Consider the following 13,387-nt stretch of genomic DNA (forward strand, 5'->3'; position numbering starts at 1 on the left):
TCCAGTATTTCGCGGCGTTGTGTTAACGCGAACTGATCGAGCTGCTTTACTTTATTCTATCAGTCCCTCGCACACTTGTCATCATGGTTCAAGGAGTCGTCAGTGCTTTCCTCGTCGTTTTTGCCCTCATAGGGTGTGTTGGTAAGTATCTCTTTATCACTTGAGCGACTTAGTGTGTTGTAGGTAGTCCGCACCTTCCCAGAACTATCAATGAACACATCCTATTTATGGGTCGTCGTTATATGTACAGTATCTAAAATATTTTGTAGCCCTTTAAGACGTATATATCTGACAATTTTTGTCTCAATAATCTTGATATGTAAAGATTGTTATCACACAATTCATGTTTTAGCAAAGTAATGGAAGCACTACACTGTTGACTAATTTGTTTCTTTTTTAACTATAAAATAGCAACATTCTTAATCAATTTATTTGTAAAGCGTATTAAGATATACTACTCCTAGACTGTAAGAATAATTTTAACAAAACCCTTTTTAATAATAGAAAAAAATAGTAAATCCAAGCTGATTCAGATTCAGAAGCTCAATTTAACAATTTTCACGGAACTTTGTTAAAATTAAGAAACACCTTTTACTTTAGATAGTTTTACATGTATACACATGTCCAACTTTTAATAAATGAAAAAAGCAGTAAGCAAACTGATTTAAATGCAATTACCTTTCTACAAAACCTTCAGCTGGAGAATTAAAAGTGAGGCTGCTTGAAGGCACAGAATGGTCAGGTCGTCTTGAAGTTTGCAGCAATGACACCTGTGGCACCGTGTGTGGCAATGGCTTTGAAACCAAAGAAGCGCAAGTAGTCTGCAGGATGCTTGGCTTTCCCAAGCAATTTTTTTCTTCTGTCTCTCTGGGAAAAATATTAAAACGTGTATTTTTGAGAACTTATGTAAAGCTTTCTCGATGCTTAGTGTAGCGACTTTACTAAGCTATTTCGAAGAAAATATTATGTTGGCTAAAAGATAAACTGAAAAATGTGTATGTCACAATTCCTATGCAATCTAACATCCATTCAGCAAATAACACAATACGGTAACTTGAATACAAAAGTAATAATTGTAATGATTGCCACAAATAAGTGGTAGACAGAACATACAATGTAAAATATAGTGAACATTTAATAATAAAATTATCAGATGTTATTTATAATCATAATGATTACGTTGCTGCTGCTGCCGCTGCTGCTGCTGATGCTGCTGATGCTGCTGCTGATGCTGCTGCTGCTGCTGATGATGATGATGATGACTCATTGACGAGTTTCTCGCAGGCAAGGGGCCGTAACTGTGAAGTCAGACATGTACGGAAAAGGTTTAGGAGACATATACAGCATAAACTGCAAAGGCACTGAAAATAGTCTGGAAAAGTGCGATCTCGGTGAGAGTCCTTCCTGCGTTCACGAAGAAGATGTTGGTGTCATCTGCAACAGCCGTAAGAAATAATTTTTGATCACTAATTCTTTTCTTTTTTATAAATTTTATTTAACTAAGATTTTGATCTATTAAACAAATAAAATAAATGGTACTGAAAAACTTGACAGCCTTTATAGAGTTCAGATTATACTTAATTCTGCAATTGCTTTGATCAACCACTCATCTCTCCTAATGCATTCGTGTGTAGCTGTTCATATATATATATATGTATACCATTTTCTTTCACACCATATAGCCCGTTAATTTTGTGGAAGTTATAGGTGCTGGAAGGTTCAGTCTGGCTATTCATGCTTAGCTAGAGTGTTTCTCTGGCCATGGTTGCCTCAATTTCGTTATCCGGTGCGAAAATATGTTATATGACATATTTGTTAATTAGCATAATGCAATAAAATCTTTAAATTGACTCTTTCAGCTGGAAACATAACACCACGTCTTGTGAGAGGAAGGAGCTGGTCTGGCCTGTTGGAAGTTTTGTATGATGGAGTGTGGAGTACAGTCTGCAGTCGTGGCTTTGGACATAAGGAAGTGAAGATTGTTTGCAATATGATTAGGCATCGTTTCATTAACAGGTTTGTGCTTAATAATAATAATAATTCCTATTCAATCATCATCATAATAACAATCATACCAACCATAAGTATAATAATAATTTTACTTATGTTTGCAGCCCTCTCGCTGTCGCTATGTCTTTCCCGTTCTACTTCAGGGGAAGAGATGAAGACAGCATTTTATTTAGCGACCTGGACTGTGATGGTACAGATACCAGATTAGCTCAGTGTAAACACAGTGGCTTCTACAACCACACCTGCACTCACGACGATGATGTCAGCGTAAACTGCGCGCTCGGTAACATTTGTATTTATATTTCTTTTAGATTCATTTCACATTAATTACTAAAGCACTTAGGCAACTCTTAGTTTGTGGCTAAGATGTGACATGTCTATGAGACTGAGATGTTTTAAACCAACAGATGGGGTCTATCGTCTTGCTGGCCCACGGCGCACCAGAGATGACATGGGACGTTTGGTGATCCTTGTGGGTTCGTTGTCACGAAGAAACGACTGGGGAAGGGAAGAGATTATTTTGCCACGTATGTGGAGTGGAGTCTGTGGCAACAATTACTCTCCCATCACTACTGCCAGAGTCATCTGCAAGCAGCTTGGCTACCCTTCGTGAGATTTAAACTGATTTTTTTATACCTTTGTTATGATCATATTTTTTTGGACACAATAATTTGTTTCTCGTATAATACAAAAAATATAATGTAAGATTGAGTAATTAGTAAGGAATTTTCTTATTTAAATGAAGAACGTTATTTAGTTAAGTAATAACCATTCTGGTTAATAGATTTCTTATAAGTTTGCACAGTTCAAGACAAACACAGAAATAAAGTAGAAATTATGACTCAGATACATAGCAATGTAGTATTCACTACCAACGCTTGATTTTTTTAAAAAGTTGAATGTTGTCATAACACTTTTGGAGCGTACATGGAGCAGACCTGCTAGAATCATCTGCAATCAGTTTGGCTACCCTTCGTGAAATTTTACCTTCTTCTTTGTTACATTTGTTCTCGCTGTTATACTTGAGACCAATCCAAACTTGATTTTGCTTACTATTTATAAAAAAAAAATATTGTGCTGTAAAGATCAAGTTGCGGCCCTATGCTCCATTGGGGGTGAATAGGAAGAAAAAGAAACAGAAATCAAGAAATCAAGTAACTAATTATTCCGTTTCAGACGCAACGCCATGCTTGTTCCTGGATCGTCGTTTGGGCCGATGAATTCGTTTTGGATAACAGAGGTTAACTGTACAGGGGACGAAATTAGTATGACTGCTTGTGTCCAGCTTATAACTGGCTACAGTTCATCTTGTCCTACACAAGACATCGGCGTCGTCTGCAGCGACTGTAAGAATTGTTTTACCTGCAATGTTTATAACAATGTATTTTTGTTACTTTAAAAACATGCTAGTTAATTAGCTTATTGGTGTATTTAGTGTGATATTTGATATTTTTGAAATTGTTCACGTTTGCAGCAAACTCTGGTCTTTATATACTTCTTGAAACATTTGGAAAAGACGATGCCTACCCTCCGTTTGAGGGCAGTAATGTAAGTTTCAAGTGTGAAGGTACAAAGAAAATTGATTCAGCGGCCATCTACACCTGGACAGAGACTGCAGGTGGACGTCCTTCTGGGGCGAACCTCATCTTTGACTCTCTGACAAAAGAAAATAGTGGACGCCGAGTTAAGTGTGAAGCACACTTTTACTACAATGGTAGTAGCCATGAGAAGCTGTCTAGTGAAGCAATAAAACTGCAGGTTTATTGTAAGTATAAACAAGATTTTCCACACAAAACACTAAAACAAAAATTATAGTAAATTAGAAACTATGAAAAAGAAAAAAAAAATGTACAATTTTGGGGTTTATACATATATATACTATGTATTCCTAATTTGTAACCTCTTTTAAAAATAAAGACCTGATAATTAAAGATACATTTTAAATTATACATAAAATAGTGTCCAGTTGTTTAATTGCCTCCAATAGACACATACATGGAATTAGTGTATGAAGAATGCATCCATTAATAAGGTAACTTTTGTTTTACAAGAAGGAGAAAGCGAAGGGTAAGTGGATATATTTTTGTCTTGTCACAACTATTATTATTATTTTCAGACAAACCGTTGATCAAAATTACATCTGATGTTAACACCTGCCAGCCCCATGCAACTTCAGACACTTGCTACATCACTAAGGGTCATAATGTTACACTCATGTGTTCAGCTGTGAGCAACCCTCCTCCAGTATCATTTGAGTGGCTTAACAAAACCATGGAAACCAGGGAGAAACTAAATATTATTTCAGCAAATGCCTCTAGACACGAAGGCCTCTACAACTGTACAGTCCAGACGAAGTCTGATGATTACGACAAACGACTGCCATTATCAGCATCCTACGTGTTTACTATCATCGTTCAAGGTTCAAGTCTTTGATGTTTATTATAAAATAGTGATTTAAATCCAAAGATAGTTTTTCCAGGTCCAGACAACATACGGTTCATGATTAGTTTGCTTAAATTTCTGAGCAAATGGCTGACCAGATTCATCAACATTTAATTTAAGAATAGAATGTTTAAATAAAGGAACAAAAGTCAATAGCCATAATGCATAATTTTTTACATGATTTTTTTTAACAAATTAATATTTTGTATTTATACATCAGAGCCACCAGTTGTATTAGGATTTACTGCGAATGGTGAGGACAACACGACAATAATTGTCGACGAGAATTCTAATGTCAGCCTGTCATGCGAAGCTGCCGGTAGACCCAAACCTCACATGGTCCTGAGAAGTGGTGCAAACAGTCGTGAACTGAACAGAATTGCTCATGACGATTCACAATTAACAGAAAAAACATCGAACATAAACTTTTTCATACATAAAATTAGGTGCCAGGACTCCGGTGCTTACAGATGTGAAGCAGATAATTCAGTAGGCCATGAAAATAGGACTCTATTCATACTTGTGCCCTGTAAGTAGTTGAATAACTTTGAATTAGAAAAAGTTTACGTAAAACTAAATATATTTTCAGAAAGAAAAAAAGCAAGACAGACAGACAGACAGACAGACAGACAGACAGACAGACAGACAGACAGACAGACAGACAGACAGACAGACAGACAGACAGACAATTGGAAAAATGCATCTGTTTATTTCTTTAAAAATTAAACAACATTATCAAAAGTAATAATTTGTGAATTTTACTATATTTTGTTGATCTTCTCCAACGGTAATTAATATTTTTATTTGCTTTCTAAATTTTTAGGTGCTCCAAGACTCAGAGATTTGCAAGGAGAACTTCCACCTGTAACAATTATTAATTTTAAAGAGTCTTTCACTTTAGAACTGATAGCCTACCCACCACCGGAGGTTAAACAAATGTATTATGGACCAGTGAGCGACACGCTAGGAGGCCAACTAAAGGACCTATTACATGTGACCTGTGGTGCAAAAACATTTGCACCTAGCTTGTTTACTTGTAACATTACTGTTGTCAATAAGAGTGATGACGGAGTCTACCGGATTGTTTTTGAGAACGACCATGGACAGTTGCCTTTTAATTTTACAAGGAAAATTCTCAGTAAGTATTTAACTTACTGTCCAACAGTAGCTTCGTGATGCTGATGACATATACACTCAACAATTTCAAGTACACATTAGCAAAAACATAAAAACAATACTCAACAGTCCTCCGGCCTTTACCATCATGTTCAGTCCTACTGCCAATTAACAATTTGTTTACATTTGTTTTACCAGTTTTATTTATTTGTTTCCGAAAGGCAAGAAATTGAAGTCTTCAGGATGTGGCGCAGGTGAGTAGAACACTTTAGAGACTCAAATATAATAGAGTGGCTTTATTTCTTACCTTCATCAGCAGGTATTTGAGTTAAAGCTTGTCTTTAAAGATCAGACAGTGACAAGATGTTTAGAAAGGCAATGGAACAAAAACTCAGTCTTCAATGCTTTTGTGAAGAAATTTTTGCTAGTTACGTACGACTCTTTCTAAAAATAGAAATTACTCAAGGGAAGTTATAGAGTGGAAATATCCAAAGGGAGACAACACCATCCTTTTAATAGCCACATTGACAAATAAAATTTTGGAGAGATTTTACCCAGTTTAATCCACTTGTAATCTTGAAACAAATTACATATGAATTTGTATCGGACCGTTTCGAGATGTTACTGTTTTTATAGTTGGGTAATGTTTCTGTGTCTATAAAAACGTCAGTTTTTTCATTTTTGCAGTCTCTTGAATTTTGACCAAGCGGCATGTCACTGCGATTCATGTAGAGGCTGAGACAGGAGAATTTCAAGGAAGTATAAACGAGCGTCTAAGCCCCACGGACAAAAGCTTTGTATCAACTTGTGTCAGATTTATACTAGCAATGTGGTATTACAGTATTAGTGACTGACAAGTGGGAATCCAATGTCTATGTTGAATGTATGAAAGTTTAACTTGTTTTGGTGTTGTTTGTGTCATACACAGATCTGATGGAATCAGCAAACGGGCGTCAATGCTGGCTGCAACGATCTCTGAACTGTCTGGTCTTAGTCTACACACTTCCAAGCTACTTTAAAGAATATTTTTATTTCTTAGAATTTGCTTGCGATGGTATACGATATAGGTGAATAAAAGATTTCCAACAAGTAAACATAAAAAAGGAAAAGAAACAAAATATGAGAGCAAAGACCATGGACATTTAACTACACGGCTTTAGTAAAAAATAAATAACCAACAAAAAGGAAAAGTATTTTTAGAATATGAACTTGCAAACCTGTGTGATTATTATTAAGTTTTAGCTCATTTTTATTATAATGCCATTTCATTTCATTGTGATAAAGGACACATTCCCTTGTTTTTGTTTCTTTTCGCCTCTTGCTTTGTCGGTTAAAGAATGATGTCCTGTGATACCAACGTGTGCATGAGTGTGTATGAACCTTGGTTTTTGGTGATATGGACTTTGTTCTCTGTCAGCATGGACATCGCCCTCCCCCAACAATGCCAATGTTCTTCCTAGCATACTGATTGTTGTTCTTGTGTACGAAAGGCAACTGAGAACGAATGCACTTCATAATCGTCTCAACATGTGATATATTGAGAGAGTCAGTTACTATGCTAATATATGTTTAGCTTAGATTAGTCCTTCTGATCTTAAAGCTAGGCACGCCAGATATAACTGTCTTAGTTGTATAGGTAAAGGCAGTTAAGAACGAATGCACTCCATAAATTGTCAACATGTGATAGAGTAAGAGAGATACTTGTCATGTTAATAACTGGTCTTGAGCTTAGATAAGTCTTTACGATCTTATTGAATCTTAGTCTAAGCTTCTTTCAGTTTCATACTCAACTGATAATCGATCTTAAGATGCATAATAATTTACCTGGGACAAGTAATCGATATAATATGATTGACTCTCTCACTTCGTCTGCCTATCTGTCTGTCCGACTGTCTATTTTATACTTATTTCTATCACACTCTTATTTCTTCCTCCTGTTCTTCTTTCATCACGAGTTCCTTCATGCATTCTCTGCCCTTCTATTTTGTCCTATAACCTTACTTCCTTCGTCTTAACTACTTCATTCCCGGGTTCCCTAAATACTTCTATTGTCATTGGCATGCAATATGCACAGCGAGAAGCAATACTTACTTGATATTTGTGGAGCAGGCGAAGCTATCGCCATCGTTGAATTCTTTTATCTTGTTACCATCATATGTGACATGCTACATAAGCCAAACATAATCGTTTTGCGTGTCTGCGAAGCATATTTACATTTTAAAAGTACAGGTAGAAACATAGACATTATTATCACAAATCATTGTTCTCAAATATTTTCCTCCCTACCATCAGGACTAAAGTACAATCAGTACTTTCTAACCCCTCGCCCATATTCTCAGACACGAATAAAGACTTGGAGAGAAAAATGTCATGTAAAGTAAAACACCTTCAACAAACAAATCTCAAAACTAAGAAGATCATGCTCCAAAATGAATACCTGGTAAAGAGCCGACAACCTTTCTTCACTTTCTCATGATAAACCATGATATCTCAAAATTACTGAATATTACAGTAGCCGCAAAACTGATGATTAGTTGGAGGTTTAAATAGTGGGTAGTCATTACTGCAAATACATGTAGTACTACAGTGATTTATGTACAACACAAGCAGCAGTGTTATTATACTAACTCTATGCGACAGAGACATGCACGAGTCCTTGCTCTCCCTTTTTCTCGTTCAAATCCAAATTGTAACTTTTTTCCCAAGATGACTGCCCTTACACGACGTCTACACAAAGTCCAAAAAAATTTTAAAATGCCCCTCTGTCAAAGTTAAACTGATTGTTAGGCGCAAAATTTACGATGTCCTTATTGCACAGTCCTTCTGTGTAAATACTGGTTGTTGACAGGCGGTGGTTGTACCTCTGCGTTTTCGATAACCGGACCAAGTGGTCGGGTGTTGCTCAGCATGTAAAGGGTAGAACCTTCTACCATAAACTTAAAAAGAGGCAGGAACAAGCGTCTAGTCCATTATTTAAACGAGTCAATGTAGTTTTCATGTCCTAACAACTATAACATGGCTGTGAGTTGTGACCCTCCACAAACTATCTCGTTCTGTCTCAGCTGTTTGTCCTTACATAAAGTATGTCTAAAAGATAGCAGAACTGATGTCACAAGCAATTTATTTGAATTTCTAACAAGAAAATACATTTTCTCTTCAAAGTATTCCCCCTGCAATATAATGCACTTTTCCCTCCTTCTCCTCCATGTTTTTATGTATTGCTGGAAAGGATTTTTCGCGGATACCTCCTTAGCTCTGTCGTTACAGCCATCTTGATTTCCAACGTCTGTCCCCTAGACATCGCATCTATGTTCAGACATATGTTGTGAATTACTGCAATATCAGTGTCCAGTGACGGAAATTAGAAGCATCGTTAAAACAGTCTCAAGTGTGAAGGATGATGGAAGTGACACTGTTTAACACTATAAAACAAAACTTATATCAAACTAAAAGAAAGATATTCTCTTTAAAGACTGTGTGTATAATTGAAAATATTGAAAACGCACGCGCTCATGCCAAGGCGTCTGTATATGTTGCCGCTGTAATAATTTTCTGGGTGTGTGGACAGTGAGACAGAATGCTCACATTCATAAAAAAATGAGAGTTCAGTTCAAACCTTATCAGCTTTCAACTCTCAGTTCTCTAGTACTTCCCTAATCAGTAAAGCCGTTAATCAATCATCAACAATTTATTACCTCTTTCAGCAAGAGTTTAATGTAATATGTAACGAAACTACCGCCTGTGTACTCGTGCGTTTGTGTGTGTGTGTGTGTGTGTGTGTGTGTGTGTTCACTTCCATTACAACACACCAGACACATAGAACTTAAAATTTACACATACACATACACACATACAAATGCACCTATATACATCAACCTTAATGAAGGCACTAACACACACACACACACAAACACGAACGTTCGCGCATACACAACCAGACACACATACAATTAACTGATCGTTTGTTAATATGAAGAGTGTGATAAAAAATAACAAAAGGTAAGGAGAGAGTATGGAACTTCCCGGCTGTTTCACTAGCTTTGACAATATATATATATTTTTTTTGCGAGACTGACAGTTTATATGGAAAATTTTATTAAACGTTGTCTGTCATGCAACTATTTTTAGTGTTATTTTAAACTGTATATTTGTTACTGATACATTTTGACCACGGAGTAATAACATATTTCTTTTTCTTTACAATCTTAACTTGCAGAAAAGCGTTACCCTTTCTACTGCAATATCAAACAAAAATATAAGAACCCACAAGTACGACTACTGTACGCATGCGCGGGCGCGCACACACACACACACAACCAAATACACAAAAAATCGCCTACACATACGAAAACAAACAAATGCAAACACAGTTACACGTCCAGGCATACACAAACACACATGGAGGCGAGCAGAGAGAAAGTTATACTAATAAGATAAGGGGAATACTGGAAGGGACACATACCTCCAGCTCTCGTACATGTTGTAATTTTCTCGATACTGAAAAGGAGATTGAGTGCTTGTCGACACTCCTTAAAACATTTGTCCTTATTTATACCCTGATAAAACTTGGCGTTGCCGTGGTGCATGGACACAGACAAGATCGGAGATTAGCCCTGGGTTCTTCTTTCCCTTGAGTTACAATCATCTCATTCAGTTTTAAACTGGAGAATGTGCTACAAGATAACTATTTGTGTTTTGCTTGTCTTACTTCTTCCCAAAGCAAGTAAGTGTTAATTTTTTTGTTTAATTTAAATGCTTTTTTTTGCAATCGAAGTAAACATTTCAGTCTGATTTTCAACAATGCCTTACAAAGACGCTCTGAAGCATGATATATAATCTGAGGGCTGCAGTTGTTATAAGCGGACATTTTTTTAACAGGTTCACTGCTCACAGCGCGTGTAGTGAACGGGACTGGGTGGGCAGGTCGCCTGGAGATTCTGTACAACGGAACATGGGGCACAGTGTGTGATGATGAATTTACAAACATTGATGCACAGGTGGCCTGCAGGATGCTTGGCTTTACCGGGTAGGCTTTAATTTTCTTATTCTGTCTAAAATAAATATTAATTTGCAATGCTCCGTGATCAAAAATAAAATCATTATTATTACCTAATTCTCTTTATTCTTACCTATGTATCGGAAATCTGTATGTTCTCAGAACTTTGGTGATGAGTTTTTGAAAGATTGAGTTAGGACATACATCCATAAAAAAATGAAAGAAAACGGAAATGTTTAAATCTGATCTCTGAGTAGAATAAGACACGGTCTTGAATGTCGATAGATTTTTTTATATGGAGTCACTTTAATCGAATGTCAATACATACTTCTAAGTGCTTCTAATTCATACATTGCTGTGTGTATTCGTTCGCGCGAGTGCCTGTGTGCATGTGTATGTGAGCGTGTGTGTTTGTGTGTGTTTGTGTGTGTTTGTGTGTGTGTAGCTCTGGAGCCGTTGCTGTGTCCTCTGCTATGTACGGGCAGGGTCAAGGCAATATTTTACTTGACGATGTCGGGTGCCATGGAATAGAAACAAGCTTGGAGCAATGTCCTCATCGGGGCTACTACAGGCACAATTGTCGCCCCTCCGAAGACGTCGGCGTTATCTGCAACAATCGTAAGAATGTGTCTCAATCAATGTTGTAAGCTACGAAAGTTTACTTGTTTTTTAATTCCCTGGTTACATTTATTGCGATGAAATGTCGACAGTTCATTGTATTCATGTAAGTTAAAACAAACACATACATGGAAATGCGTTACATAAAACTTAATATATAAATATGTAAACATGATTTTTTTTAAGCCTGCACAAAAGGTACTGTGGCTTGTCTCTCGCGATCGGAGAATAATAAAATTCTAATCCAGACGCTTTTTCGTGCGTTTGTAAACTATAAACTCTCTATTAGATCAACCCCGGAAACTGAATTGTTTTCTTAATTGTCATTAACCGAATTGTAAAAATAAGAAAGCATAGCTCATTCTCTGTAGAAGTAAAAATTTATGATAAAGTCTCTTTTTAAAAAAACTTCATTATAATATTCTACACATACATATATTTTTAATCTTTCCTCAGGCTGTCACTGCATTATGTTTAAAGATGATAAATCTTATTAACCAAAGACGTCTTACAAGCTTGTGTTCTTTACACAACTTATATCGATAAATATCTCTGTCATAATTAATTTGCAGCAATTTTCGGAAAGGGAAAGAAACATGAAAAAACTGAAAGATCAATATATATATACAAACACAAATCATTAGCGTGAAGAAAGATTAAAATTTTAAAAGCAATTTTATAACAAATTCACCACAAAGAGAATTTATAGATACATGACTATATATTTGTTCCAGGAAGCCTGTCACTCTACATTGTGGTCGCAGCAAACTCAGCAGCCACTAGTTATCCATTATTAGAAGGAACAAGTGTCACTTTGAAGTGCGAGAGAACTCAACATAATCAAACCATGACACAGTTCACCTGGCCAGAGACTGCAGGTGGTCGTCCTTCCGGGGAATACCTGACCTTTGACAACGTGACCAGAGACCATAACGGAAAGCGAGTGAAGTGTGAAGGCAGCTATCTCTTCAGTGTGGTCAGACAATCAAGTGAAATACTAGAGTTACAAGCTTACTGTAAGTGTATTTTGTGTGTAATACAAACAAGATTTTTTCGTAGGTCTCACCTTTGGATGTTGAACTTTTCTTCAGCAACACAACAGCTGAGCAGTTTAATCATCATCTTCCTCTTTCTCCTCCTCCTAATCCTTCACTTCATCCTCCTCCTTCTCCTCCTCCTCATCCTTCTCATCCTCATCATTCTCTTAGCTTACGATTTCGAAGTGATATTTAAGACTATACATAAAATTATCAAATGAAGAATAAATAGATCAATGTTTAACAACGTGGCTAAAAGCTGTAGAGATTTCTGGTAATCACATGAGTACATTTTACGAGATATTAAAACATTCATGTGTATCTATATGTTAGTCCATAGAGTGAAGACAAAGAAGCTGTCATGGCTTTAACACCAGGCTATCCAAAGAAACCTAAAATCAGTAGAAACAAAACTGAAAGGCCATAAACAATTAGACAGTCAAGCACAATGCTGAGATGCAATCAATGGCAGGCAGGGGCAAAGGTTGAAGTGATTTTGTTTGTTAGCTTCGTTTATGAAAAAAATGCTGGAGGTTCAAACCTACATTTAAGTAAAAGATGTTTTCTTTCAGATCGTCCTTTCATCAACGTAACATCAAAAGATAATGCATGTAAAGCAGTCAACGGCTTTCCCAACCACTGCGCCGTTACTGAGGGAGACAAATTTACACTTCAATGTGAAGCTGACAGCAACCCTCCTCCTGCTACCATCACGTGGTCTGGCAGAGCTGGCAATAGTTCCGGACAATTGTCAATCGTATCAGCAAACCGAGTACAACACAGTGGCGAATACGTGTGTACAGTTGCTACACAGTCTCGTACTGATGACACACGTCTTCCTCTGAGATCGTCACATCGACTCACTGTCGTCATTAAATGTAACAACAGATGGTTATTTCGTATTGTTATTTAGTATCAAGTCAATACATTTATACCAATATTTGAATCTCTCTTTTGCTTATAAATAGATTTACATTCTCTGAATAAAGGAAGCTTTTTTACTACAAAAAAAAAACAATACAGATTAGTACATCTTTATGGATTTCCAGAGGAAACTTAAGATACTGCTAAAACTAGCATTGATATATAATTTTATCATCTCCTTGTATTAAATCTTCTGTAAAGCTAAATACTTACTTTTTTTCTCTTTTTCTTAGACCCGTCATCT

General features: G+C 36.5%; 2 protein-coding genes across 2 annotated transcripts; both read left to right on the plus strand.

Moving 5' to 3' along the window:
- The first annotated feature begins 1,312 nt into the window (after positions 1-1,312).
- On the plus strand, positions 1,313-5,932 carry LOC112567598. The gene is made up of 9 exons (XM_025244293.1): positions 1,313-1,445; positions 1,860-2,016; positions 2,115-2,293; positions 2,418-2,619; positions 3,187-3,356; positions 3,485-3,775; positions 4,127-4,429; positions 4,673-4,981; positions 5,276-5,932. Exons 1-9 carry the CDS (start codon positions 1,313-1,315, stop codon positions 5,626-5,628), a joined length of 2,097 nt encoding a protein of 698 aa, XP_025100078.1. The 3' UTR covers positions 5,629-5,932.
- Positions 5,933-10,129: 4,197 nt separating this feature from the next.
- LOC112567599 lies at positions 10,130-13,132 on the plus strand. Its single transcript, XM_025244294.1, has 5 exons — positions 10,130-10,291; positions 10,447-10,594; positions 11,010-11,182; positions 11,917-12,198; positions 12,792-13,132. The coding sequence occupies exons 1-5, from the start codon at positions 10,237-10,239 to the stop codon at positions 13,130-13,132; spliced, it is 999 nt and encodes a 332-aa protein (XP_025100079.1). The 5' UTR covers positions 10,130-10,236.
- The last annotated feature ends 255 nt before the right edge of the window (positions 13,133-13,387 follow it).

The sequence above is a fragment of the Pomacea canaliculata genome, linkage group LG7 (assembly GCF_003073045.1).
Source record: "Pomacea canaliculata isolate SZHN2017 linkage group LG7, ASM307304v1, whole genome shotgun sequence".
In the NCBI taxonomy this organism is placed as follows: domain Eukaryota; kingdom Metazoa; phylum Mollusca; class Gastropoda; order Architaenioglossa; family Ampullariidae; genus Pomacea; species Pomacea canaliculata.